Genomic DNA, 27,970 nt, shown 5'->3' on the forward strand with positions numbered 1-27,970 from the left:
AAAATAATAGGGGATGCAAATCTCAGCAGCTTAGAAGTATGTCAAAAGCATCCTTCTGTCAAGGTTGTTTTCAGATAATTCAAGAGCGCTACAATGGGAATGTAAATCTACAGACACCAACATTTCAAATGCGGCGTACAGCACGATTTACTTGTGGAACTCTGTACTCTCTCTTCCTTTGAGTATGAGCTTGGCAAAACAAAGAATCGTCATCAAACTGTATCAAACAGGCTCATCAATAGCGCATTTTGCATCCCCCGAAGAGCTGCAACTGTGCACAGAACACTGAAGTCTGAATGAGTGAATTAGGTCACTAGAAAGCAGAGCAAGTACAACGGTAACAACAATGCTTGAGTTGAAGAGACTGTAACTATAACCATAACTTAATCATGCACAGAGTCACAAATACATTTTATTGTCTGGTTTTATTGAAATCAACTACTAATTCAGTCATTCTCAAGCTAATTAATCACAAAACCTGAGAAATCCTGAAGTTACTGATTACACACTTTTGAGAATGCTCATTCCTCAAGTGTCATGTAAACAGGAAATCTGGTTACCATAATCGGGGTCGAGGTTTAGCGAAACCTGATTTACCAAGGTAGATTTCTCCTGGAGAACGCAGATTACTCTACCATGTAAGCGCATAATGGTTATGTGTTTACATGGTAGTGATGCATTAAGTACACTGCTCTGACATGAGAGCAAAACCTGTCTCCAACAGCAGGCACCACTGTCATTTTTCTCTGATTTAACACTAAGCAAAGCAGAAAGTTCATGGTCTTTAATGCACTAGGGGGGATTAGCACCAGGGGACTGTAGTCATTATACTGCAGTGTCTCTCTTAAATAAAGCGTGGTTCACTGCTAATTATTAGGCCCAAACGCTTTACCTTATGTTTTCCTTTCTTGCTGACATTCTGTTGCCCAGCTGAAATGTCCTCAACATCGCACTAACAAACTGACACAATCTATGGATGGTTGAAACGTTTTACTGCTTATCTAAGTAGCTTCTTCAGTCTGAAGACAATTGATTAGAGACCACAAATTATGCTCCATGTTTGGTTTCACTTATAATGGGGAGGTTGTGAAAGATGTAATAGTGAGATCTTTGCCAACCCCACTTGTCCTCTAAAATGGGTCGTTAGTTGTGTCCATCGTGGTGCAGGTGTGAATTAGGCCTCATCTCTCCTCTGTTGAGTGAGGGATTTTTGGGGGGTGGACCAAGAGTGCTGGGACTAAAAGCTGGTACTGACAGTCATGCAGCAAAGAAAGATTCCTCTGTAAAAATAAGTTCAAGGCCTGACTTACATAACAAAGAACAGTCCAGTAATCATTAAACCAAATTGCAAAGACACTTATTCCACTTGTCAAGGTCTTGCACATTTAAAGAGCTGAATGAAGCTGGACAGATGTCTCCCAATACTTATTTTTAACACTAAGCATTAATCTTGAAACATATCTTCACTGTTTTGTACTAGATAAGTGTCCTTGATTAATTAAAATGTAAATATCTCTCAAACCCAGCAATTTTCACTATGATTTAACACTAAAAACACAAGTGTGATGTGGTGTCATTATTTTCAATGGATTTCAGTGGTGCAGCTGGCACTGCAATCTGTTGGACAGTTGCAACAGCCAGGGTTGTGCACAATGCTGTCAGTTTCCACAAGGTTTTGCAGCAAAAGTCAAACTAAATTAAACTTTTGATGCTAAATACAGTCAACAGCTAACGCTAGTCCGACACTGACTCTGGGTTTATCCAATCCAGAAGTGAAAGTTTTGACAGTAATCATTTACTACTGCCTGAAAGAGGAATAGATGTAAAGGAAGTCTGTGTCTCCTGTGTGTCTGAAATCCTCTCTATTCACCACTAACATCAGGGCTTCAGGATTTCCAGCAACATTCAACAGTATAGACACAGACAGATTTTTAATTTGTGAGAGACATTCATCTAATACTTTATTAACATTAGGAAAAATAATTATATTTTAATGAAACATTAAAGCTTGCTTTCTATGGTTCTAGCCTTTGAAGTACATCCATCAAAACCTTCATCTGTTGTCTGTAAATTAAAATCTCTCTATGCTTCTGTTTGAAAGACACATATGTGGACTGTGTACATTCTCATTTACTCCAAATAGCTCCTTTGTATGATGGGTAATTAAGCTTTACATCTAAAATATCCACGTCAACATGGCCACAGCTATTTTCGGGGTGTTATCCTAATGTCTTCCATTTTTAAAAAGGGAGCACTCACTGTTAATCTGCATAGACACCCTAACTACATGCAGCCTTGAAACCATAAGATTTTTCTGCTGTGCTAGAAGCAGTAGCAACTCAGGTGGGCAAAATAAAGGTCCCCCTACCTCTGATGCGGGGGTGGACACTGAAGTTAATAGGCTAAGACACTCATAAAGGGCTTGATGTGCCCACGCTCCTTTATCAAATAACAAAATCCAGCTCAGAAGTAGAACTGGTGCAAGGACATACAAGAAACCACGCTTAACTAAACCTTTGTCATTGCTGAAGACAAGGCATGTTTGTTTAGTTTTTTTTTTAAATAGAAGAGTTAAAGCAGTCAAGCTCCTCTGAATAACAAAAGCTGAGACAATGAAATGAAAAGTACACGATACGTGGTTAATAATATAGCTTCAATTGAACAAAAACAGCTGTTGTCATTGCTACGCCTCAGCTAACTCTCTCATGCATGGTAATAAAAGCTGTAAAGCTACAAGTTAAGGTGAAGCGGGCCAAAATCTAACCTGATTTGTGGGTCTCTGTTGGATAAATCTACACCGACAGGAAGTGAGAGGCAACTATCTCACTTCAAACACATCTGGCATTTGTCAGAGCAAATGCATCCAATCAGCCAAACCACAGCCAGTTGCCTGAGCGTCCCAGCTGGGAAGATCAGGCTGCAATTTGCACTTGCCTTGGCATTTAAATAACATCATGAGCAACACATCATTTGTTATGGCTCCTAATAATGTTGTGGAGGCTGTGTGGGCCTCGTGCCTTGCTGACAGGTGAATATTTTGTTCAGCGAGGGGCTCATTTTATTGTTTCATAATGTGAACACTGCAAAGCCCATTTAGAACTGTAACTGTGATTTAGGACTCTATTTGGATGCTTAACTTCAGAAGAGTCTTAGCTTATTCTCTATCGATACCAAAGAGATACACTAGACATTACTGTATGTCTGTGTTATCCATATTTATTTGTAAGCATGAATATTGGAATTCTTTTATTGTTAAGCTGTTTTAAAGCATGTTCTGATTCTAAATTGGTAAATTTACACACAAGTATTTCTCATCACAATAGGAAATTCTTCACTTTCATAAACCAAGTCCTTACATTGTAGAGACAGGCTTCAACTTAATTCTAGTACAGTTTCCAGTACATGACATTTTGCAAGGGTTGTAAACACAACTTGCTGTGAGTCACAGTCACACACTCCTGATTCATTTTTCCATGGAAAGCAACACTCCATTCAGAAACTTCCCTAATTTTTTCAATAGGAGAGAACTGGCTGAAATGCCTGACAGTAACATTGCCCATGAGTGTTTCAACTTCAGTGTAGCAGCCTGTTCTATCAGAAATAACTAAGTACAATCTAAGAACAATGAAAGGAGTTGATGCAGTACAACGATATCTTTTATAAGTTTTCTCTCCTTGCATTTTTATAATACAAAGGAGGTGAAGATTGTGTATGTATATGCTCAGCAAACCATTACAGGAAAAAATACGTCTTTAAAAGAATCTGCTGTGGCTGAAGATTTATTACTTAAAAGTATTTGAGGTACTGAGTGCATTTGTATTTGGTGTTGTTAGAATCCATAAAAACACATTGCTTAGCAGAAACAACAGGAAACTTCTCTATTTAGATTGTAAATACCCAGTTTTAACAGCCAGGTTTAAGCTGACATTATTGGACAAATAATTGTTTAGTAAGGGTGTAACAATTCTGAAAACGAGGCCACAATCTGAAACACAAATAAGCACGGCCTATTTGTTGTGGAATCTGATCTTTCTTGTTGTAAGAAGACCTAACATTTGCCTCTGTATGCAAGCTTTAGGCTAAGAAAGTCAAATTGGGTCTATATAGCATGAGTTGTAGAGCTGCTGCTGCATTCAGGAACATCACAAGCTGCAGGTCATCTGTGTTGTTAGGTGTTCAGGGATGGAAAAAAAAATATCACAGTTTGAATCGAACCATGGCTTTGGAGAATCATTACACCCAAATTCATTCAAGTAGTTGATCTGTTGCTACTTAGACAACTAATTGTTTCAGACTATAAAATGGTCATTATGGATTCTGACTATTTATTTTAAAAAATGACTAATTAAGACAACTATCAGCAAATTCACTGATAATCAACATAATTGTTATTTTAGCCCCAAATCAGGTAGATACAAGAAGGAAATCCATGTTTACTTCTAAGTGGGAAACTATTTAAATTTGCTGTTCAAGTTTGCACAGTGTTCTTCCTCCTATTATTGTGCAAACAAACAACACATTTCTGTTTTCCTTTGCATTACAATTCTGATGTTCCCAAATAGACTCAATAGATTCAAATTTAAAGCTTTGCGCGTCTATCCAGAGCAGCGCGCAGGCAACAAGTTGTGGTTTAAGAAGGGCTGAATGGAAACTCCATTTGGTTGGCAAATGAGCTGGTCGCTCTTGTGACCCTGAATTGCGCACCTTACCTCAACAAAAGTCTGGCATGGAAAGTCAGGGATTACCCTTCATTTACATGCAAATAAGCAGAGGATGGAAAACATGAAAATACAGTATGGGACTGGAACAGGTACATAGAGTAAAGTGACAAGTGTTTCCATCATTAACACAAATCACCTGACGTGTATTACAAATCTGACTCATCAATTCACTAATCATTTATATGCCGACGTACTATGATTTTTCACCATACCCATTGATGGTTACGAGAACTGATATTCAGTGCCCTAAAAAGTAGAATTAGTGTTTAGGGTTTAGGTGTCAGGGCTTGCTGACATAAATACACAACCTGGGCAGAAAGTCAGAGGGAGAAAGCCTGAAACGCAGTTGGATAACATTACAGGCTGATGTCAGGTATCCAACAGGTCAGGACAAGCCGGACGCATCCGATCGTCTGACACAGCTGGAAACAGGTCTTAATGCTGGCTAGTCTCCTGTTTCTGCTGTTGGCTTGTGTCAGGTGAAAGTGGTAACATAGCTCCAGGGATGAGGAGGCCGCAGACATGCAACACTGCAGCAGGATCATTATGTTTGTGGATGTTGCACGTAGTAATCAGTAACAAGAAAAGTAAAGGGAAATATATCAGGGGAAGGCATCATCCTTGCACAATTTAACGCCTACAATTAACTAACAATAAGGACTGTCTTATAAAGATATCATGCAGGCTCAGTATGGCTGAAGGAAATTCTAATCAAGCATGCCTGATGCTGTACAGCACATCACGTCCCGGCTGCACCGCTGTAAAGAGGCTAACGACAGCCTGTTCTAACTAGGCTAACATACACATCATTCTTCCAAATGTTCCCACTAGAGTGCGAGCTGAGACAGCCTGCAGACACAGAGAGGAACCATATGGAGACAGAGAAGCTGCTAGACGCCTGAGCTATCACTAACCCTGCTTTATTACATAATAGTACGTACCGCTTGACTGCAGAGTCGCGGCTATCAACTCCCCACAGACACACACGGCGAATTAGCAATTAAGCTAGCGGCGTTTAATCAAAACTAGCAGGTGGCGGAAGGCAGCGAACCTGCTAAACGCACTTTTGTTTTTGTTTGTTTTTTTAAGTTTTGTTTTCTGTGGCACTCACCTCGGCTTCGTCACGGTCTGTCAGTGTCTCGTCTGACTGGCTCAAGGAAGAGAAACGCCAGCTGTAAATGTTCAGCCAGTCCTCAGGGGCGTCTGTCCGTCTGCTAACTGTTAGCTGACGACGCTTTAACGTTTATTACTAGGTAGTCACCGTTTTCACCTGGCGATGCTCACGTCCTCCTCAGTCCGACCGCGTCACGTAGGTCCAATATTAAAGTCTGGAGAGTTCAATGTTAACAACACGATTAGCGGTGTGTTTTCTGGTGTCTGTTTACCATGATGAGTCAAGCAACTTGTTAGCCACTAGCCCGCCTTCACATTCTGTGATGTTCAGTTCGTGGTTTCAGTCGACAGGGGATAAGTCAACCGGAATATACAAGACTTCCGGTTGCACATTTCAAAATAAAGGACAAAATATAGCGAAAAGTAGCATCTTCTTGCTTTTCTTCAATGAATTACTTTGTCATCCAAAGCATTTCCTTGTTATTCCATTAAATAAAACATGCATGCATATATTTGATGCTTAAATGAAAAAAAAACATACTATACAGTTGAAACGTGTACAAAACAACAGTTAAGTTAGATAAAGTAACTTTTTTACAGTTGCCAGCTGTTGCACAACCCACAGACCAATTTCTCCTCTGTGTTTACACCTAGAACTGTTCCATCCATATCAAAAACCTTAACCGTGTACCCATGACAACAGCAATCATAACTCATATATGTGAAATATAGCTTTTATTTTGCTGTATATCATAAAATAACATAGGTTTCATACCATCATAGTTCAAAGTCCGACATTAAATGTTTTTATTTCATTTCATTTTTAATATACACAATTTTAATTCGATTTGTTTTTTATTGCTTATTTATTTGCTCATATTACAAATTGTGGTAACAGACATGATTGTAATAATATGATGATGATGATGATATGTTTTTAGACCTTGGCTTTATTTTGAAGGACGACCAGTCAGTATCCTGTTTGTGTTGTATAAGGGGTCACTTGACGCGACAGAGACGACACTTCCTTGTTGCTGCTCGGTGATCGTCTGATGTTCCTGTGTGTGCAGGACGTGATCCGCTCACTCCACTTTCACTTTAAAATGCAGGAGCTGGACACTTCCAGTGTTTGACTGAGATCACTCAGTGAAGAATGTCACGTCTTACATTTTTGTCTTATCACCTTATGCGTAGACTAAATTCTTTCTTTATAACATAAACATTTTTTAGCTTTCAGTTAGTTAAGATTGTAGCCTTTGCATGTGTTTGTTGTGATAGCAGGAATATTCTCCTTGTAACATTACAAAGACACAATCTCTAGCATGTTTCAAGCACACTATAAAATTATTTGTTTTTAATATGCACATCTAGGGTCACTACCAATGCTTTTAATCAGGTAGATCCATTCATGTGTGTGGGTAAAGCCTGACATCTAGTGGCTAATAGAGGTTGAGAAGAGAGATGTGTAATGGCATGGAGGCACCTAAACTAGAGCTAAACATTGGTTATTGTTATCCTCCATGTCTATATGGAAAGCCCCTGATGGCTGTAAAGTATTGATCACTCAAGAATCAACTCATATAACTGTGCATATTCTTCATTAAGTTGTTCGTGTTTTTGTGTGTTTGTTTTCAATGCATTGCTTGTCCACTTATAGACTGTCCATTATAATAAAATCATGATGTTTTATGAAGCCTATGTCTGCTGTATAAACAGGTATGTTTGCATATTCTATATAACATAATCATAGTTGTGTATATGTAGGGCAGCTAAAAGTACATATTGTACTGAACTGATACAGTGCTGATCACAGGCTTTCCAGAGTTAAAAACAAAACAACCAAATATAGCATGTATAATGACTCGTTACTGTGTGCTGTTTGAAAGGATGACAACTTGATGGCAAGAATTGAGTTACTCAGAATCGAGTTAGTGGAACCAGATGGAATTTCTAATGGAAATCTCTGAGTCTGCAAATTAAATCTGGTGCCAACTACACACAAGGCTGCTGGATGATGGTATTTCTAAACTGTTATAATGACTGTGTAGTGTTAGTTAGAGCTAACTTCATTCACGTCCTGCTTAGCACACAGGCTGCACAGGAAACAACAGTAATTTTGTATGATAAAACACTGCGTCTGTGTTACGTTTGTGTTTCTCAACAGACAACTTATAATGAAGTTAGCTTGAGTCCCATTCCACATCAAACCCTGCAGTGCAAAATGAAATGAAAGAGGTGCCAACCTGGAAAAAGGATACACGACAACCAAAAAGAAAAAAAACATAACCACAAACAATTTGAAAATGACAAAAGAAAAGACACACATTAATCCGAAAGAGATAACAACAAGAACAAATAGACACAAAAGACTACAGCCTCATTTGTAAAAGTTTCCTCCTATTCTGATCAAAGATGTTTTTTTCCTGATTGTGTCCAAGGACCCATTTGTTCACTATGATGAATCATATCAACTATTCAGTGATCAGAGGTAGCATTAGTGATAGTGAACTCTTGTAAATGAATTTGATCTCATGTCTTTTGCTCCATCTCACATGATATACAGTCTCCTGTGTGATGCGCCTTGTCCTTCGTGTGTTTTTTGACAGCTCCTCTCTCCTCCTCTCTCCTCTCTCCTCTCTCCTCCTCCTCCTCCTCCTCCTCTGTTTGTTTCCCCCTACACCAGCCTCTCGTTTCCCACAATGCTCAGCGAACATCACCACCAAGATGGCCGACGCTATGGAGGAATATGAGAAAGAAGCTGGCTGCGTCCCTATTCTCCATTCCGAGGTATGTTACTTGGACGTCGCGCTTTGCACAGCCATATCAGCACACACAAAACGTATTACATCAGTCTAGTTGTTAGAGGCCGTGTGATTCTGCCGTGCTTTTTGGGAAACTCCGATGCCCCCTGCAAAACCACTGGTGGGGGGTGGCAGGCTGCTAACAATGCTAATGATGCTAACGCTAGCCCCCCTCTTCCTGCTGCATAGCCAGTGAACGCTGGGCAGATGTTCGTAGTAATGTTAAGCTAGATAGTGCTTTTGATAGGGACACCGTGCAGATAGTAAACAATTGTAAAAGCAGCGTGTTTAAATCTGTAATGGTAAATGTAATGTAAACGGTTAATCCTAATAGTCGTCCACCGTTAGCTTTTTGGCTAAACTGGCTGTGCAGGCTGGTTTAGCTGCGGTGATGTAACGTCAAATTGATGTCTAGCGTGAAACGTTAAGCGTACATTAACCTGTGGCGTCCGGTCGGCTGGATTAAGATAAGGTTCATGTTAGAAACCAGGAATTTATAAAAATCCAATGCTTTGAGTCTTTCCTTTATGGACATGGTTGTTACCATTGGCTGGCTAACCTGCAGCAGGTGAACTTGGTTGGCACTGTCAGTCTCTGTCATTTTGTTATGTAGCTTGTCTCCCATCTAAAATTATACTAAATGCTTCGTTAAAATTATCTGGCTGGGAGTCAAGATACACAAAATAGTTATTTTAATAGTTCTAACGAATTGTGTTTTTTGTATTTACACTGTAATTATTCAAGAAATGATAAAAGCTGCTGCTGAAAATGATTCATTTTAACATTGCTAGCTAGCCTTTTCCTTACATAGCTAGCTTGGACTTATGAACCATTCGCTTTTAGACCATTCATCTTTTTTTTTCTTTTGCAGTCACCATTAGATAATGCTTAACAGAAGATAAACATTATAAGAGCAGTTGTTAACCCTATGCTTATCATAAACTAGAAGTTGTCTATTTATATACCTGTGTGATTATTCTGCATCACATGCACACTATGCTGTGGCTGCAGAGCATGTAGTCAGAAACAAGCTGACCAGACTTCATTCCTGGAGTTTTGTCCTGTACTGTATCCAGGCAGTATGCATTTTGTATGATTTGGATTTTTAAATGGCCAATCAGTCCCCAAATGCTGGCAGATCAAGTCATTGTAATGTTATTGTCCAACTGATTTGATTGTGGCAGCTATTAACCCTTGTTTGCTTTTGATATTTTGAACACCTTGTCTTCTCTAGATGCTATAATGAAAGCTTACATCACCGTACAGCTGAAACAGACGAGTTATTCCCAACATCATTTAACAGCTAATCTGAATTGGTCAGCTTAATGTCATCTTACTTGACTTTAGTGAACACTAAAAAGAAAGAATGTGATTGTGTTGATTGAACTGGAACAGACATGCACTTGGTAATTAATGTAATCATCTGTAATTTTGTCGTCTGACATTTAGATGTATATAAGTACAATATATCTGGTGACTGAAACACTCATAGTTGTTTTATTACAATTATAGGCATGTACACCTAGTCTTCTACTTTTAAACACATTTAAACCGAGTATTATTTGTTTCCTCTTGTTTCCTCTTGTAAGCAATGTGGCACTGTAGCACCCAGGCTTGGACTAACATGTTCAGCTGGCTGTTAGTATGCGATTATTGGAGATCTTTCCTTTCTGTTATGTGGGGAAAATGTGGCCTAATAGGGAAGGATCACCTAATAAGTGGAAATGTTTTACCAGCTGGTCTTCACTTCTTGGACTAGGGTTATAACAGGTCTGAGACCAAGACTGAAACCACAACACACATGTCCATGGTCTCCTGTTGCGATTTCATCTTCCAGGATGCTCGTCAAATAAACTGCTGCCAGTGTGTTGGAGACATTGCACCTCTCTTATGATGGAATCTCCCACATATTAATACTCTCTTACATGCCCAAATTCAATTAAAGGACAATACAACCCCAATCCCACAAAATCACTAAAAACAAAAACCAAACAGGATTTTGAGAATTTTACACCTATACCTTCGACACCATGATCAGTTAGTGTTGTTTTTGTTTTTCTTGTTTGATGGCCTGATGGTGAAGACCGATAAACCAAAGACATAGTTGTTGACACAGTCCAGATCCACTGTTGGAGGCTGAATTAATTTCTGAAATTGAATAGGGTTGTACAAGTAGACAAATACAGCAAGAGAAAGGTGTCTGGTTACTGTCAACTGTTAGCAGCAGTGGCATTTGGTGGTGCTAAATGGTGGAGCTGAGAATTTTCTCATTTAATTTTCTACAGCTGACCTGAGTTGTGCAGGAGTGGCAGTTAGTAGAAACACGGTGCGGCTTTTTGTTGACACTTTACACACAATACAATATACACAAGGACACTACTGTTGCTTCCTATGTTCAGTGGGATAGTTTATATTCAGTATTCAATGAAGAGACAAACTGTCTGCCATAAATTAAGATGTGCCGCAGCCTCCAGCTTCTTTCAGTCATAGCACAGGAGTACTCACAGAGTGACTTTTTGGCTGTAACCTGTCATACTGGAGCAGTTTGTCTGTTAGTTGTAGCTTCATCATAACTTGAGTTTATTTCCCCATATGAGTATACGGGCTTGGCATGAAGTCGTGGCGTGAAGCAGTTTGTCTGTTAGTTGTAGCTTCATCACAACTTGAGTTTATTTCCCCATATGAGTATACAGGCTTGGCATGAAGTCGTGGCGTGAAGCAACTTTTCTGATAGTTGTAGCTTCAACATAACTTGAGTTTATTTCCTTGTATGAGTTTACAGGCTTGTCATGAAGTTAGCCTCTTTTCAGCAGGGTGCTGCTTGGAATCTGGGTCATCCTGTTGACTGTAGTCAGAGCAGAATGAAGCTGAATGCGTGAGGCACCTGAATTAGAGCATTAGAGCAATGGAAGTTTGCACACACATAAGGGTTATGCCTCCTTACCTTTTTATGAACCAGGAACAGAAGGTTAAATGTAAACGTTTTATCTTTCAGTGAACTATGGATGAAAATTCAAATGAGCGTTTTTGCATAAAAGGCCAGAATGTATAGAGGACATGCTCAGTGCAAAGGGAAAATGCTCATTCTACTTCCGTGGAGCATTCCTATTGTTGTTTGAAAAAATAGGAATGCTCCTCTCTGCTGTCTCATAGATCAGTATAGATGTCCAATGCTTCTTGAATGCTGAATTAGCCCTTCCAAAGGGCTTTCCTTTCAGTCTGAATCTGATTGTGAGCTATGGCTCCAGCCAGCAAGAGGAGGAACAAAACATAGTATTTTACAGATACAGTGGCAACACAAGTATGATTTTTTGTGATTAAAATTCTACATCTGGTCTCAAACAGACACAAGATAGTAAATAGCTTTTACTATTTCTCCTGCTATCATTGACTGTGCTGTAACCTATTAAATATGATTTTTCAGAAGTTGATGTGTCTGATATTTTTAGCTCAACGCACGTGACTGTCATCCCCTGATGAGTGCTGACCATATGTCTCACTGACCAGCTCCATTGACAAAGGCCAAGCCTGCTGACTCACTTACCAGCTGAGGTTCCAACCTAAAAATCAATGTTTAGTGTGAAACAGATAATATGTTTAATTGGTAATACCATCACTGCCTCCTCTGGAGTTGTTCTGTGCATCACTAGCAAGCAGGTGTATAATTAACAGATGGAAAAACTCACCGGCTGCAATTATCAGCCCAGCTATGAATGGTATCATCAGCTTTTTAGATGGCAGAGGGTAACAATGAGATGGAGGTGGTTGTTGTGAAAGGCAGGGGTCAGAGGTTATCTCCATGGAAGGCTGAGATGGAGAAAGTAATTTACCATCTGGTTCCTGAGGTTTTAGAGCTGAGCCCACTTTCCCCTACCCCTCAACTGACAGGAGAGCAGTCTCCCTGCTGAAAAAGAGTCTTTCCCTCAATGGGATATCCAGATGATGGTAGAGAATGTTGATTTCTCTCATTTTTTCCAGGGGGTTCTGTGTGTCAGCCTGTTGGAGTTAAAAAAAAAAGAAAGAAAAAGCATATAATGATAACTGAATGACTCTCGCCAGTCCACTATTTTCTCTGGCAGCTAAATAGCTTGAATAGCATAGCATGAATTTGTAAAATGACCGAAACTTGGCAGTACAGACGCCTCCTGGCACGTCTGACGCTTTTAAAATACAGAAATAAAAATACGGGCTGGTCACCTTCAATTCACCTCTGTCACACTCTCCTCCTCCTCAGTCCAATTTACTCTCCACAATAAAAGCCCTGCTCTGCTCCTCTTGTATTATCATGGTAATACCACAGCAACTTGATAACTAGTGTTTGGGATCTAGGAATTAAAGCTTATTCTGCTTTTAAAAGGAAATGCATTAAAGGAGGTGAATATAATACTCAGCCTCGTTCAGCTTGCTTGTTGAGGTTCCACAGTATTAAACTCTAGCTTCCCCATATTAAAATATCTCTCTGCTTTTAGCTGAACAGCTTCAGATGATGCCATCTGGAAGAGTGTGCTGTTGAAATGACGTCATCTGCTGCTCATACTGTGGAGACTTGGTCGTCTTGGTTGACCTGCTTCTCCAGAAATCTTCCAGATGATGTCATCTGAACTGAAAAACATCTCTAGATCATGTCTTGATGAGTCTTTCAGATAGAAAATGTAGATATTTAAATATAGTGAAGAAGCAAGAAGCGAAATGTGAAGACAAAGAACACACATAGTTTTGTTTCATTTATTTTACTGTGACATAATGACAGAAGAGTAGAGTTGACATTTACAGGTGGTTTGTCAGATGTCACATTACGGTAGTCGGGTTTAGTGTATATAATATGTCACATAGTCTATTTTCTTATGATGTGTGTGTGTTTGCATATTATGTTTATATTTTCATAATTGTTTTAGTGATGTATGTCTTGATGTTTAATGGAGGATGTAGCCTACATAGACAATAGAAGTTGCTCTTATTTACATTTGCAGCTGTTTGTATTGTGTGGTGAGGTCAGGTGTGAGATGTGACTGCATAAGGCTGTAAAAATGTCCTAAATCATTCATTAGCGTGAGCGTACATCTAATACTAAAACTGAAACTGTCTGTATTAGTCTTTCCTGCATAGCTTTCTCATGACCATTCCTCATGGTGTAGAGAAATGCTTGCTCAGCACATCCCTGCGGCTCTGTAAGAAAGCCCAGGCTAAACACAGAAGCAAGATGGAGCAGCTTGAAGACTCTGTGGCCCCAAGCTCTCACCTCACCCAGCAGCTCCGCACAAGCCTGCCATCCCCCTTCTCCTCCCATTCGGTCGGCCCTAATTATTCCTCATTCAAGCAGCAGCACGGCCAAAAGGCTTGAAGGCCTGTTTTCAACTTAATCGGAACATTAAGATTTTATGCTGCTGATTTTGCCAAAATACCACAGTATTATAAAATTACAGCTAATGTCAGGCATCGCGATCAAGGTTAGGAGTCTAACCAGAAAACAGGAGTTTCTACTTCTCGGTTTGTGGGTGTCGGGGTGAACAGAAGTAATTTGCGCTATTGTTTTAGCTTCGCTAGTTTTCCATACTGCTGAGTTCTCATCCACACAGTCGGGAGTCAGAATGGCAGAAAGCAGTGTGGGGGCTCCGCATTTACCAGATGCAGCCCTCGTTTCTGCATGATGGAGGCTAATTGTGGTTTCTGTAGCGTTACTATGGAGGCTAATTGAATGCGAGTAGCACAGTTCCCACTTCTCTGTCACAGATTAGATCTTCAGCTACCGGACTCAACAGTCCTGTCTTTGTCTGTCTCCTTCCTGTTGCCTTTATTTTTACTCTCTTTTAATACACTGATCAACTTGTTATATGAATGTTTGTGATCTGTACCAAGGCAGCGTGTGTCCGCCATCACCAGTGGCCCTGTCTTGTAGTTCGGTGACTCCAGACTTGTTTCTGTAGTGCCAGTCCTTTGAACCCATTCCATCTTGTACTGTCAATGTCAAATTGTCTTTGACGAAGGTCAGTTCAACTTAAAGCCTTCACATCCACACAGGTGTTTTATTGTGGGTGTGTAAACCCTTTCCAGACAGAGGCAGAGTCGTTGGCTGAGAGTTATATTACCAGTGGTGTAAAGTAACTAAGTACATTTACCAGTTTATTATTTCAGAGCCAAATATATTTTTATCATCACTACATTGCTACATGCTTTGGCAGTGACACAAATTTCAAGAGTAGTGGTCAACTCTTAATATGAATTAATTCCCACTCTGAAATATCAAATTCTATCTTGCAGCAGGTATAGTGATTCAAATGGAGGTCTCTCTAGACTTTGTCTTTAGGAAAGCAAATAACCAACATTTTCACAATTGATTTATTTGAACATTTATGAAAACATTGAATGCATTGCAGGTATGGTTTATGGCTTTATTATTGCAAACGTGAATAATATGTTAAATGTAGAGTGAAATTGTGATATTAGTTATTCTTAATCCCAGACTTCTTCCTGTATTATAAATTAAATATATATAGAACAGTCCTACTCAACCTGCACCCTGCATTTTGGTATGTTCTGTTGTACTGCCATTGATGTAATGTAACAGTATGATCCTAACAAACTAGCGTGTTTGTGTTTCCCTTTGTTTTTTCAGGAAATCAAACCCCAGAGTCATTACAACCACGGCTACAGTGAGAACGTCAGCCGCAAAAACCACGTGGACGACTACAGCACCTGGGACATTGTCAAAGCAACACAGTGAGTTGTCATGTTTCACATTTGTCTTAGGAATGTGGAATATGTGATGGTTTCTGATTTTTGCACACGTGTGTGTAAAGAAGTAATTGATTTACCAAGTTTAGAGAATGGTGAGAGACTTTGTCCCTTACTGCTCCTCCACCACAGGTATGGAATCTTCGAGCGCTGCAGGGAGTTGGTGGAGGCCGGTTTTGATGTTCGGCAGCCAGACAAAGAAAATGTAACGCTCCTGCACTGGGCTGCCATCAACAACAGGATAGACTTGGTCAAGTGAGTCATTTCACTAATGTGTGACCCTGGGATGGCGGTAGCTAGGAGGTTAGAAATAGAACATTTGTGGACTCGCCATTGAATCTGACAGTATTTGGGGGATGGAAAAAAATAGGATAGAGGAATTGTTTAATATTAAATTAAACCTTCAAGACCTTGGAGTCCCACTCTGTATATATCCATTGTGGATCCACCAAGCCTTCTTTCATAGCAGATTATTTCACCACGTTTCAGCTTGTGCAACATCCTGCTTCAGTTCCTTATCAGAAAATCAACATTTAACAGTTGGCTTGTTGTTGATACCAGTTTTCCAACCCACACTATGTTAGTTTAGGTGAAAGGAATCCAATTGGGTTGGTCTGGTACATGGTTTCGCCTGATCTTTGTGTTTCTATATGCAGGTACTACATATCAAAGGGAGCCATAGTTGACCAGCTGGGAGGAGACCTCAACTCCACACCTCTTCACTGGGCCACCAGGTAACACATACCCACCTCAGATACACTTGCAAGAAAAGGTTTGCTACACGCTGTATGTATTTTTTATTATGTTTTGTTGTTTTTATTCAATCCAATGATTGGATGTGATTGGATCAAGTTGCAGAGTGTCTCTGGAGAGTGTACACAGTCTAATAAAAGCTGCTTTTATCTGGCCATTTCTGTTCCTAAATGACAGGTTAGAATCAAATGATTGGCTCATTGGACATGAACCTTTTTAGTTGTTTATAAATGATAATCATTAAAGTTTTAGATGGTTTTCCTGGTGATTAAATGGTTAGAATTAAATAGAGAATATGTTTTCTGTGTTTTGGTATTAATTGGCTGGCTTTGTATCTTAGTTGTAAGTCGCTTTGGATAAAAGCATCTGCCAAAAAACTAAATGTAAATGTAATGTCTTAGAATTTCAGCTGTGGGGATGAGGATTCCTCATTTGTTTTTTTACTTTCTGATGGGCCATCAGTGGGTTCCCCCGTAGCAGATTTCTCTGAACTCTGAGAGACTCAGCTTCAGCTGCTCTGGAGAAATCAGCACTGAAGCTGCTTATATAGAAACCCCTTCTTCCCTTTGGCCTCCACTGAATTTCACTTGGTCACAGAGAGTCTGGCATCTTCAAGCATAGGTCACTTGAACCTGAGCCTGTCTCTTTTCTAATGGCCACTGATGGAGCAACATCCTCCAAGTTTTTCTTGCCCCACCGCCTTTTGTGGAGCCCGAGTTTGCTTGACCCTGATGGAATCACCATAGGACCTTCCAGTGCCTTTAGAGCATGTAGTGGGACTGTGACTCCTCATATGGAAGTCCACTGTGTCTCGCGCCTGTGGCTTTTTCTGAGCTGTAGTTAACTAGAATTCAGCACCTTTTATTATACTTATTAATTATTAGAGATAGATTTAACCAAATAAGCATGAATTAAAGTAAACCTTTAAAGTATTTGCAATAAAGATGTAACTTAGTTGCAGAATTGATCAATTTAGTTAAAACATTTATACACTTTGTTCTCCTACTTATATTGAATTAAGTGGTAAAAAATATCTTTCACCCATTTTTTTTCATAACTAACCTATGCTTTGATGAATAAGTCACTCAGCTTTATATTAGTTGGAATGAACTTAAGTAAACATCAAAAACAGTTCAAAGTTCATGTCCCAAGAACAAGTTCATAGTTAAATGCGTTTTGAGAAAATGTTTCAGTCACTTTGGGGCCACACATAAATGGCTGGTCACCTTGTCACCGTGCTGCTGTGAGGTGTTGAAGCTTGTTCAAAATATCTTTGTTGAAGAAGAAACAATCAAACGCTGTGTACTCTCTGTGTGTGTCTGCACTCGTACTGTGTAGATACTGAAATGATGACCTCGGTTCGAATGTTCTGTTTGATTCCAGAACCATTATCGTATCATAGTGATGGACGGACTTTGACTTCATTACTACTACTAATAATAATTAATACAATTATAATTACTGGTGTATTATCCTTTTTAATTCTTACAACTGTGCAAACGGGTCTTATTTGTAAGTATGGGAGAAAGAAGACCACTAACAGAAACTCATACTGTACAAGCTTCATAGGAACAAGTCATTATTGAACTTAATCTGATCATCAAGCACTTTACCACATATATAAAATCTGGATTTTACCCCGTCACTAGTCTAAATAATAAAACACATTTGTTGACGCATTTTATCCACGGAGCTGTCCTATCCATTAAATGTTGTCATGTACTTTATTACAGAAAGTAACTACATTTAGGACATGCACATTCTTTTCATTGATCGAGCAGCTAACTATAAGAGGTTGGGACTGGTCACATTGAAACCCCCCTCTCTCCCAAGCAGACAGGGATGCCATGAAGCCCTCTCCTCCTGAATTATTGATAGGTTTGACAACATGCGTCCACACCGTGGACACTGTGGAGTCCTGTGTCACCCGCCACCTCCACCGCAAACCACATCCCACATCCCCAACCATCTGCACCTGCTTTTGACCTTTAAAACCCACTTGCCTCTTGTCTATATGGCCTCATCCAGCCATACACATGCTGGAGCAAAGTTCTGACTTGTCTACTCAGATACACACAGCAAATTACGCATTTTGGGTGGTGTAGATGACATGTTTACCAATTTCCTGTTCTTCTTCCTTTCTTTTTATTGTTCCCTAGCATCTTTTGTAAATGATTTTTTTGTGTGTCTATCCCCTCCCAGACAAGGTCACCTATCCATGGTAGTGCAGCTCATGAAATACGGTGCGGACCCATCCTTGATCGATGGCGAGGGCTGCAGCTGTGTCCATCTGGCGGCCCAGTTTGGCCACACCTCCATCGTGGCCTATCTTATAGCTAAAGGACAGGTGGGTCACGCAGTCACTGGAGTGCTGGATAAAGTTTATTTGTCGGTAGGAAGAAATAATATTAGAATGTACAAAACGGCCCTGTTCACAACAACAAATTTGCTTATCTGACACAAGAGATGTTCTGCATTTGTATGGTCCAGGGGGATCTTTTTAAAAAAAGTGTGGTGGTAATTGCTGAAAAAACACTTCCGGTGGTTGTTTTATAATCTCTTGTGTCATTTGGGTTTTGTCAGCCACTTGGGAACAAGTCTGTGTTTTGATAACACTATATTTTGTACCGGTGCTCTCCAGCAGGGGGAGCCATATCACCTCTCTTCCTCTGCCATATCTTTCTTACCTCATCAGCTCTTCTAGTTTCTCATTGTATCTCTCTTCTACAACAGGATGTGGACATGATGGATCAGAACGGCATGACTCCCCTGATGTGGGCGGCTTACAGGACACACAGGTGTGTATTTTTAAGTTGTTACAGATTAAAGATTCTGATGCCTGAAAAACCCGACACTGAGACGTGTCTAAGATTTTCATTCATCCAGGTCAGGTCATCTAGAAGTTGAGTCTTCAACCTGGAGGATACATTTGAGGTCTTCTACCAGCTACTTGAGTAGTGAAACGTTTTGACCTAACAATAAGTCCAGTTGCCAGCCGTTGACTCAGCTTCCAGATACTGACTATGAAATCCTCTGAAACACACAAGCACCAGCCTGTTTCTGTCGAGTGTAACACAAAGAAGGTATTAACAGTAGAAGAGGAAACTGTTAGCACAGGAAACAGGTCCCAGTGTTGCTGTTCACCTTCATCTGAATATTCCGTGATAAGCAATTTCTGTCAGTGTTGATTTCTATTTATATTCCTAGTAACTTAGCAAATTCAGATATTGGTCCATGAGGGGTAATTCTAAATTAAACTGACCTTTATGCATAGAGATTTCCCTTTACCTTTTAATACTGCTATGTACAACAGATTGCGAAAGACTTAAAGAAAAGGATGCACCACAAAGTTGTGAGCCACAGTCCATCTTTGCTTGAATTAACCCAATATATCATAATCACCCAAAAGTGTGTTCCTTATGTCACAACACCATTTGTCAGGTGGCGACTTGACTTAACTTAAATTCTGCCTCCGTGTGATAGCGTGGATCCCACCCGGCTGCTGCTCACCTTCAACGTGTCCGTCAATCTTGGTGACAAATATCACAAGAACACTGCGCTGCACTGGGCCGTGCTGGCTGGAAACACCACTGTCATCAGCCTGCTGCTGGACGCCAACGCTAACGTCGATGCACAGAACATCAAGGTAGCGCCACCGTTCCAGTAACACCGCATACATTGTCTGCTGACGGTAAAAGGTTCATGCTCAAATTCTGCTGTTTTCCAGGGTGAAACACCGTTGGATCTCGCCAAGCAAAGGAAGAATGTTTGGATGATCAATCACTTACAGGAGGCACGGCAGGCCAAAGGCTACGACAGCCCGTCCTACCTGAAGAGACTGAAGATGGACAAGGTGTCTGCCCACAACACTTCATCTGTTTAAAGTCATAACAATATAGCAGTGTGAATAATGAACTACCGCTCAAATTAGCAGCATTAATCTCCTTCTTTCTATTACATATCTGTATCCACTTGCCTCCTTTGGTTACTTATCGCGTCACCTTCTCCTTGTGCAGGAGTTCCGTCAGAAGGTGATGCTGGGAACGCCCTTCATGGTCATCTGGCTCGTTGGCTTCATCGCCGACCTGGATATCGACTCTTGGCTGATAAAGGGACTCATGTACGCCGGCGTCTGGGTGGCCGTGCAGTTCCTCTCAAAGTACGTCTCAGTCCCATGGATTCGCACACATCACAGACTGCTGTGTTTATTATAGTTATCAAAATCAAATTCACTCATTCTTATTCTGCGTCTCCCTCAAAAACACACACATTAGTAGTTGCATGACTTCATTGCTTAAACCCCACTCCCACTGCCATCTGTTCCTGCTGGGACAGTTTGTTTGTCCCTCTCACTACTGTTAGCTGTGGGACTACAATAACATATGTGAACCAGCTTAATATTTTTATACATTCTTGGAATACTTGCTTAGTGGAAAATAACTAATGATAACATGAGTGCTGCTGAGTTCAGCCACAGTGGGTCATCAGGTTATTTTAGGTTTATTTTTGCTGCAGTGTACAGATCAAAGCCTCAGGTTTGAGGTGTTTGTAGTGGAAGTGATGCACGTTAATGCCAGATTCTGGCTCATAGACTGTGTGAACACAGTTAACAGCAAGTGTAGTAGGTATAGTCAGTGAGAGTATTTTAACCTCAACCCTCTCTCTCTTTACAGGGCTTTCTTCGACCACTCCATGCACAGCGCTCTCCCTCTGGGAATCTACCTGGCCACCAAGTTCTGGATGTACACCACCTGGTTCTACTGGTTTTGGAATGATATCCTTTTTCTGTCTTGCTGCGCTAGTACAGCGACATCCAGCTCCGTTCTCCTTTCAGTTTCTCTTGGTCACATCAGTGGTCTGTGTGTTTGTCAGCAGGACAGAGGGACAGCAGCCAGTCAGCTGTCTTCCCCTGACTGACTAACAGATGTACTAGATGTACATGTGGGCTCAGCAGAATGAAATCAGCAACTTTTTGACATCCTATGGACTGTGACACAGGCAGCGAGGGCATTAATGAGACCAGGAAACAGATTTATACAGCTGTCTTTGAAGATTCCACTTTACTAAATGTGCTAGAGCTGTAAAATAAATGTAGTGGTGTTACAAAGTAGAACGTTTCCCTTTGACTGTAGTAGAGAAGGGAACATAAAACGTCCAGTAAGATACAAGTACGCTACAGATTCAAGACTTTCTGTTTCTGGGAGAAGTTGTTTCCGGGCGCCCCAACGTGAGCGCTCTCACGTTTCATTCTGTTTTTCTCTCTCTCTCTCCATACAAGAACTGCCTTTCTGTGCCGAAGCTGCTAATTGCAGGAGATGAGAGGGGAGCTGTTGTTTGTAGAAGGCATTTAATTTTCTGCCTCATTGCTCCAGTAATGGGAATGGAGAGTAAGATGAGTTTATTGAGAGAGGAAGCTGTGCTCTAAGGATCTGGTGCAGTGCTCTCAAATCTCTACTGTAGATGTGTTTCTGTGCACGTGTTTTTTTTTTTTTTTACCTGGAAAGGTAAAAAGGCAAAGAGCGAAGATACGGTGACGTCACCTCCTGTACACCAGTAAATGTTTCTCCGTGAAAAGGATCATTTACCACATGGAAACTTGTCCCTTTGACTTCACACAGGCAGTGTCTTGTGTGGAAAACAAGCTGTTCCTCTCAGGCCCTGCAGCTATCGATAACTGGCTGCGACAGAGAATTTCACTTCTTTCCTATCTCACATTGTAAAACTGTGGTCATTCAGGGACATTATGTGCTTCACAGCTTGCCAGCAAACAAATGAGTGCACGACGTGTTCTAATAGGTTAGATACGTTTATGGAAATGAGGTGATGTGCAAATCAAAAGCAGGGTGAGACTGAACGATCTGTGCTGGTTTTAAATAGAAGTTAATAATCAATGTGAGCAGGGCTGGTTGATGCCTCTAACGTCCTCTCTCTGTATCTGAGGCTGGAGGCTGAGGTCTAGCTTTTGTTGTAGTGAACTTCTGCTGAACTTGGATTTGAAGATGAAAACATGAACCTTTTTTATTTTTTTTTTTTTTGTCGTCACGGGTTAAAACATTTCAACATGTGGTTGGAAGCGTCTTCTCTGTTTGTCTAACTCCTTCATTTAATGCTTTCTAATAACATGGAGGCACATTTGTGATCAGCTCTCTGTTAGTCACACACACACACACACACACACACATTCATTCTGCTTCAGGTTCAAACAGTGCGTCTGCCACTGACTCACTTTCTTCCGCTGTGAGCTCACCATTGTCCTCAGACCTGTGGTTGAAATCAGATCAAATGTCGAGGAGGGACGTGCGTTACAGTACTTTTTGTCTTTGCTGAGCCTCATATCATATTTTCCCCAGTACTCAGGAGGAAAAGGAAAAGAAAGACTCTGCTCATAAATGCATTTCCACCAGGTGAACTTTTGAATATAAGACCTGAAGTTAGGGTTAAGTTGGAGTCTGACGTATGAACAAAGTACTTATTACTGTACATCTGCACTCTTGTCTTTATTATACAGAATCCTTTTATATTAACGTTGAGCCCCGATCATGTGTTTTAGTTCCCTGAGAGCCGTCACAGTGATTCGCTCATAGTTTTGTCTTCCAGTTCAAACATTTCACTCACACATTAACACTGAGTGTTGACGCCTTCACAGCCCGGACTCTGTGTCACTTGGCTGGTTTCCTCTGGGATTCAGCTGACTCACGCACACCTGCAGCAGTCTTCAATAGGCCGGGTCCCCCGCCGTCACACACACACACACACACACACACACACACACATCACTCCACAAGTGTCGAACTTAAAGCTTGTTTTGTTTGTCCTCATGGCCTGAAATGCAGCTGAGTCATCAGAAATCCAGCAGCCCTTTAGCAGTGTCACTAACTTAAGATTTTAGAAACAGCCGTCAGCGCACCTTCTTCCTTAACTTCGCCGCACATCTGCCTTTCGCCACCGTCCACGTCCCCTTCCTGTTAAACAGCCTGGCTCTGTTTTACAACTTTGGAAAGTCTTGGAAGTCGGACCCAGGAATCATCAAAGCGTCAGAGGAGCAGAAGAAAAAGGTGCCGAGTGTTTTAAAGCTGCCGTCTCGTTTGATCTCTGAGTCATGTCTCACTGCAACAACCTGTAGTTTTCAGCTTTTCTGCAGTTTGTACTGTTGCTAACATGTTTCTCAAATTGTGTTCTGCGTTCATTCGTGCTGTTATTTGACTCTCCCCTCGGCCTCTCCGTGCCTCATTAACACACTCTAATGGAGGACAAAGGGGACTCTGCTCCCTATCGGTCTCTGATTTCTCCATCCTGTGATTGACAAAGAGCTAAATTTACCCTGCATTGTTAGCGCAGTGCAGGATCCTCTTCAGACTTGAAAGCTTTCTTTTCTCTGCTGAGGATCCGCGTCCACCTCTTATTTTCCTGTGCTGGCTCTGTAGATAGGATCCCCTGTGTCTCGGGTTTATTTGCACAGGTAAAAGCTGTAAAAGCAAACGGATACAGGCTTATAAGAGCAGCAGTTCATCATCTGTGCAGGTTAGATAAAAGCCCCTTCTAAGAGCCCTAAGGGTAACTAGCTAGTTAAAGTGTACATCTTATAGTAGAACTTTGTCCCCGTTCAACACGAGCCGAGCTTCCAGTGTGATCATTCAGCTGGAAATCCCAGTCTGAGCTCTGTCAGTTGATCTTTTGTTGCAGTGCCAAATCAGTGCCCAAGACATTTCTCATTCATTTTTCTGCCATGTTTCTTTGGCTTTTTTTAATTTATTTTTTTATTTTTTCTGTTTCCCCCTGCCAGACAATTGTGGAGTTGGCAGAGACGGGCAGCCTGGATCTGAGCATATTCTGCAGCACCTGCTTGGTAAAGTCTGACGTCTTTCTTCAAGCTTAACTAGTGATGAATACCGAGTATAATGTGAATAAAATGGCTTTTTTTATTAGTAACATTCCACGTTTACCGACAGATACGGAAGCCCATCAGGTCCAAACACTGCGCCGTGTGCAACCGCTGCATCGCCAAGTTCGACCACCACTGTCCCTGGGTGGGGAACTGCGTCGGTATGTCAACACGGCTAGGACACATGTTGAGGGAGTATTTGAAGATGAGACGGTGGGTGGGTGGGCGTCTTTGTGGAGACAGTCGGGAAGGAAAGAGGGGGTTTGTAAGAGTTAAATGTTAGAGCAGGTGGTCAGGATGAAGCTTTGAAATGGAGGAAACCGTCTGAACAAACAAAGCCGACTCACGACTACTAGAACTGAGAGTCTGTGAAAAGACGTTTTGAGAAGCTTCAGCACATTTAAGATGCAATAAGATATTTTTATTTAGAAGCAGACTTGTTTGTTTGTTTGTTGGCTTTTATTTATTGGCATGTTTGTTGTTTCCTACAGGAAGTGGTAATCACCGCTATTTCATGGGTTATCTGTTCTTCCTGCTTTGTATGATCTGCTGGATGATGTATGGCTGCATCTCCTGTGAGTAAAACACAAAACGCACGTTTTTATCCTGGATCTACACTTTTCCATATGTTTAAATGAGTCACTCCTTCACTTGTCTTCGCCGTCAGACTGGAGGATCCACTGCGCCACCAGCTACGCCAAGGACGGCTTCTGGCTCTACTTGACCCAGATCGCCTCCTGCTCCCCCTGGATGTTCTGGATGTTCCTCAACAGCATCTTCCACTTCATGTGGGTGGCCGTGCTCATCATGTGTCAGCTCTACCAGGTTTGTACGCCACATCTAGTTCCAGATGACAGATACAGTCTATGTGAATTACACTGCGGTTGACCTCTGTTGGTTTTGGCCTCGCTCAGATCGCCGCTCTGGGAATCACCACCAACGAGAGGATGAACGCTCGGAGATACAAGCACTTTAAAGTCACAGCCACGTCCATTGAAAGCCCGTTCAAGTAAATGATGCTCCCTTCTTTGTGGTAGCAACTATCAATTATCCCCCTCCCCTCTTCTAAAAAGTGCTGAATCTCTCTCATCCCTGTTCTTCTGTCTCTCTTCAGCCACGGCTGCATCCGGAACCTCATCGATTTCTTCGAGATCCGCTGCTGCGGCCTGATTCGGCCCGTGACGGTGGACTGGACCACGCAGTACACAATAGAATACGACCAGACGTCTGGCTCGGGCTACCAGCTGGTGTAGAGCAGGAAGAGGAGGAGGACGAAGAGGAAGGGGGGGGTGATCAGGGGGGAAGTGGAGCGTCGAGTTTAGGTTTACCTTCCCCGCACCCCCTGGCGTTCATATCGGAGCGATGCTGTTCTCGGGAACGCTTGCTTTTCTTTGGACCATCTCTCCCTCACCGATCAAAAGACTAGCATGCTGTTACAGGGCAACACCACACCTACACCCCCCCCCCGACTCTCCGCCCACACCACCACCTTTACTGCTATTACTCCTACTACTCTCGTACAACATCAGACTTCATTACTCTGCCTTCACTGCAATCTAACCCCTCCACCTCGTCTCTTCTCCTAAGCCCGTTGGACGGTGAGTTGCTGCCAGGCACGAACAGAGAGGAGAGAGGCTGGCAGACGAGAGGGTTCACTAAATAAAAGCTCTTCAGATACTGGAGCTGCGGCGCTGCAGAACACGGCAGCACCACAAAGTTCTTTCCCCTTCCCATTTTCTCTCCTTATTTATGTACGGTGTCCCTGTTGATGTGCCCTGTATGTACTTATTTTGCTTTCGATTGGTTCAGGAACTCGGCTGTTCCCGTGAATATTAACGGTGGTGGACATGGAGGCTGAAGGAAGATATCTGTTGCCGTTTTGTTTTTAAAACCACAAATTACGATAGAGATAAGGGAATGTCTGTTTTAACGTCTTGATTTTGCACCATGATGAATTTCTGCGTCAAGCTCATGAGAATTTGCCAATGTCGCCGAACTTAGAAGAGGAAAGTGTCGGGTTACAGGTGGAGGCGCTGGAGGAGTCCCACTTCTCTGCATCCGTCGAAGATGAAATTCATCTTTGGTTTAGTTTTTTCATAACCTGAAAACCATGAACTGGGACTCCTTCAGCTGCAAACCACGTGTTAGCGTGACCGTAAATATCCTACAGACAATGTGATACAGGTATATTTATTTTAAATCTATTTATAGATAATGTAACTATGTTCTAGCACCATCATTTTTACATTTCACATCATTTTAGCTGAGTAGGTTTTTTTTTTATAAGAAGAAATTATTGAGGACCTGTGGCTGTCCAAGGTGGAAGGTACAGCGAGTGTATTTATTAACAGCAGAGTAGAAAATAAGGAAACGAGAACGACAGGTTTACAAGAAAGGTTCATTCCATGTGTGTTTTTCTCCAGAAGCTGTAAAGTCTTGTTTTGTCTTTTGTCTGCCTACAACATTGCACTGATTTTTTTTTTTTTTAGTTGTTTCTTGTTTTGGCTGTTACTGAACAGAAGGGCCCAGCAGCGCCGCTTCACACCGACGCTTCCATTGTTTACAGAGGGGAAGAGAAGGGGCCCGTCAGACATGGCCGCCTGCCGCCACTTCCTGTCTGGACCCCAGCACCGTTAGCTCAGCAGAACAGACGGACTGATGTGTAAAGAATGTGCATCTGTACATAAACTATATCTTTCTCTGCAACACTTTTTTTTGTTTGTTTGTTTGTTTTTCGTTTTTCCTCGTCAGTGTTAGTCAAAGGTGCTCTTCGAGACTTTTTTTTTTTTTTTTTTTAAGTTTGGGGGGATTTCTTCCAACCAAGCAGAGAAAGAAGAAAACCAAGTGACTATACTCAAAGTGTATGACTGTAGCTTTTAGTGATGTCTGACACTGCTGTCTATAGGCATTTTAACCCCCGAACACCCCAAATGTCCCCCGACAACAAACTCCACTGCATGTACGATGCTTGGGACAGCTGAGCTCTCGCCACCTCCATGCCCGACTCAACCCCATCACCATGGTGACAGCCCGGCGAGCCACGTGTCTGTATATAGTGAATGTTAAGTATTTGCAAGTACTTTTCTGCATTACGTTCATTTGTCAGGTTTTTTTTTTTCTTAATTCAAATTAGTTCCTTTCTCTCGAATCCAGTGTGTTTAGTGGAAGTTGTCGTTCAGGTCGCCAGATTTCCAGTCGGGCCCTCCTGTGCAAGTGTGTAATATATTTGAATGTTCCATGCTTGTGGACTCTGTAGTCATCCTAAAGGTTTTTTTAAATTCCTCTGTCATATATCGCTGGGTTTGTTATACCACTGGATGTACAAATTGTAAAGCAAAGACACTAGAAAACTAAGGCAGATGCCTTTTTTTTGTTTGTTTGTTTGTTTTCTAAAAGCTGAAATGTGATAATGCAATAGTTTTACGGATAGAGGGAGGTTATATTATAAGAAGGCCTCTGAAACGTTTGGGCCTCGTGTTTGCATCATCAGACGGGGGACGGTTATGTCATCATTCTGCGTTTCATTCTCGCCACCGATGTCACCGCCGCCCTACGAAGACTCGCGGAGCATCTACTTTTTGTGAGCTTTAAAGGTCCAGCATGAGTCGGCTGTTAGAGTTCATATCAGTTAAACGCTGCCGTAACTCGTGGTCCTTTAAAGTGACAGGAGGTAAATGTGGGACTTGAGTTTCTCTAGGGTAAAGTTCAACACTCCCACTTTGTGAACATGAATTCAAAGCTGTGTCAGTCCTCTAGTTCTTCCAGCAGCATAAAAAGTCTCTGTTCTGTCTCCCCTCACTGTGTGGGATAATAACAATTAGAAAATAAAAAAAAGATAAAGCACATAATCATCTCCAGTGCCTCTGCCCACCTTCAGACATCACTGTAACTCCGCTTCAGATGTAAACATATGGGCATGATTCAGTTTTAATGGCTTTAATAATAAAATACAGTCAAAAGTCAACAGT

General features: G+C 41.4%; 2 protein-coding genes across 4 annotated transcripts in view; one reads left to right on the top strand and one right to left on the bottom strand.

The window, feature by feature from the left end:
• The window catches only part of osbpl8 (oxysterol binding protein-like 8), a 61,850-nt gene extending 55,679 nt beyond the window's left edge, over window positions 1-6,171 (bottom strand). For all 3 annotated transcript variants that reach the window (XM_026361733.1, XM_026361735.1, XM_026361731.1), the window contains exon 1: window positions 5,833-6,171. The gene's annotated coding sequence lies outside the window, so the exon portion shown is untranslated. The remainder of the gene's footprint in view (window positions 1-5,832) is intronic.
• A 2,373-nt stretch (window positions 6,172-8,544) lies between these two features.
• On the top strand, window positions 8,545-27,966 carry zdhhc17 (zinc finger DHHC-type palmitoyltransferase 17). Its single transcript, XM_026361867.1, has 17 exons — window positions 8,545-8,621; window positions 15,249-15,352; window positions 15,500-15,622; window positions 16,024-16,101; window positions 18,323-18,467; window positions 18,854-18,918; window positions 19,604-19,766; window positions 19,848-19,973; window positions 20,137-20,279; window positions 20,794-20,894; window positions 23,051-23,175; window positions 23,904-23,966; window positions 24,070-24,163; window positions 24,494-24,577; window positions 24,670-24,827; window positions 24,917-25,011; window positions 25,117-27,966. Exons 1-17 carry the CDS (start codon window positions 8,559-8,561, stop codon window positions 25,253-25,255), a joined length of 1,869 nt encoding a protein of 622 aa, XP_026217652.1. The 5' UTR covers window positions 8,545-8,558; the 3' UTR covers window positions 25,256-27,966.
• The last annotated feature ends 4 nt before the right edge of the window (window positions 27,967-27,970 follow it).

This window comes from Anabas testudineus, chromosome 23 (assembly GCF_900324465.2).
Source record: "Anabas testudineus chromosome 23, fAnaTes1.2, whole genome shotgun sequence".
In the NCBI taxonomy this organism is placed as follows: Eukaryota; Metazoa; Chordata; class Actinopteri; order Anabantiformes; family Anabantidae; genus Anabas; species Anabas testudineus.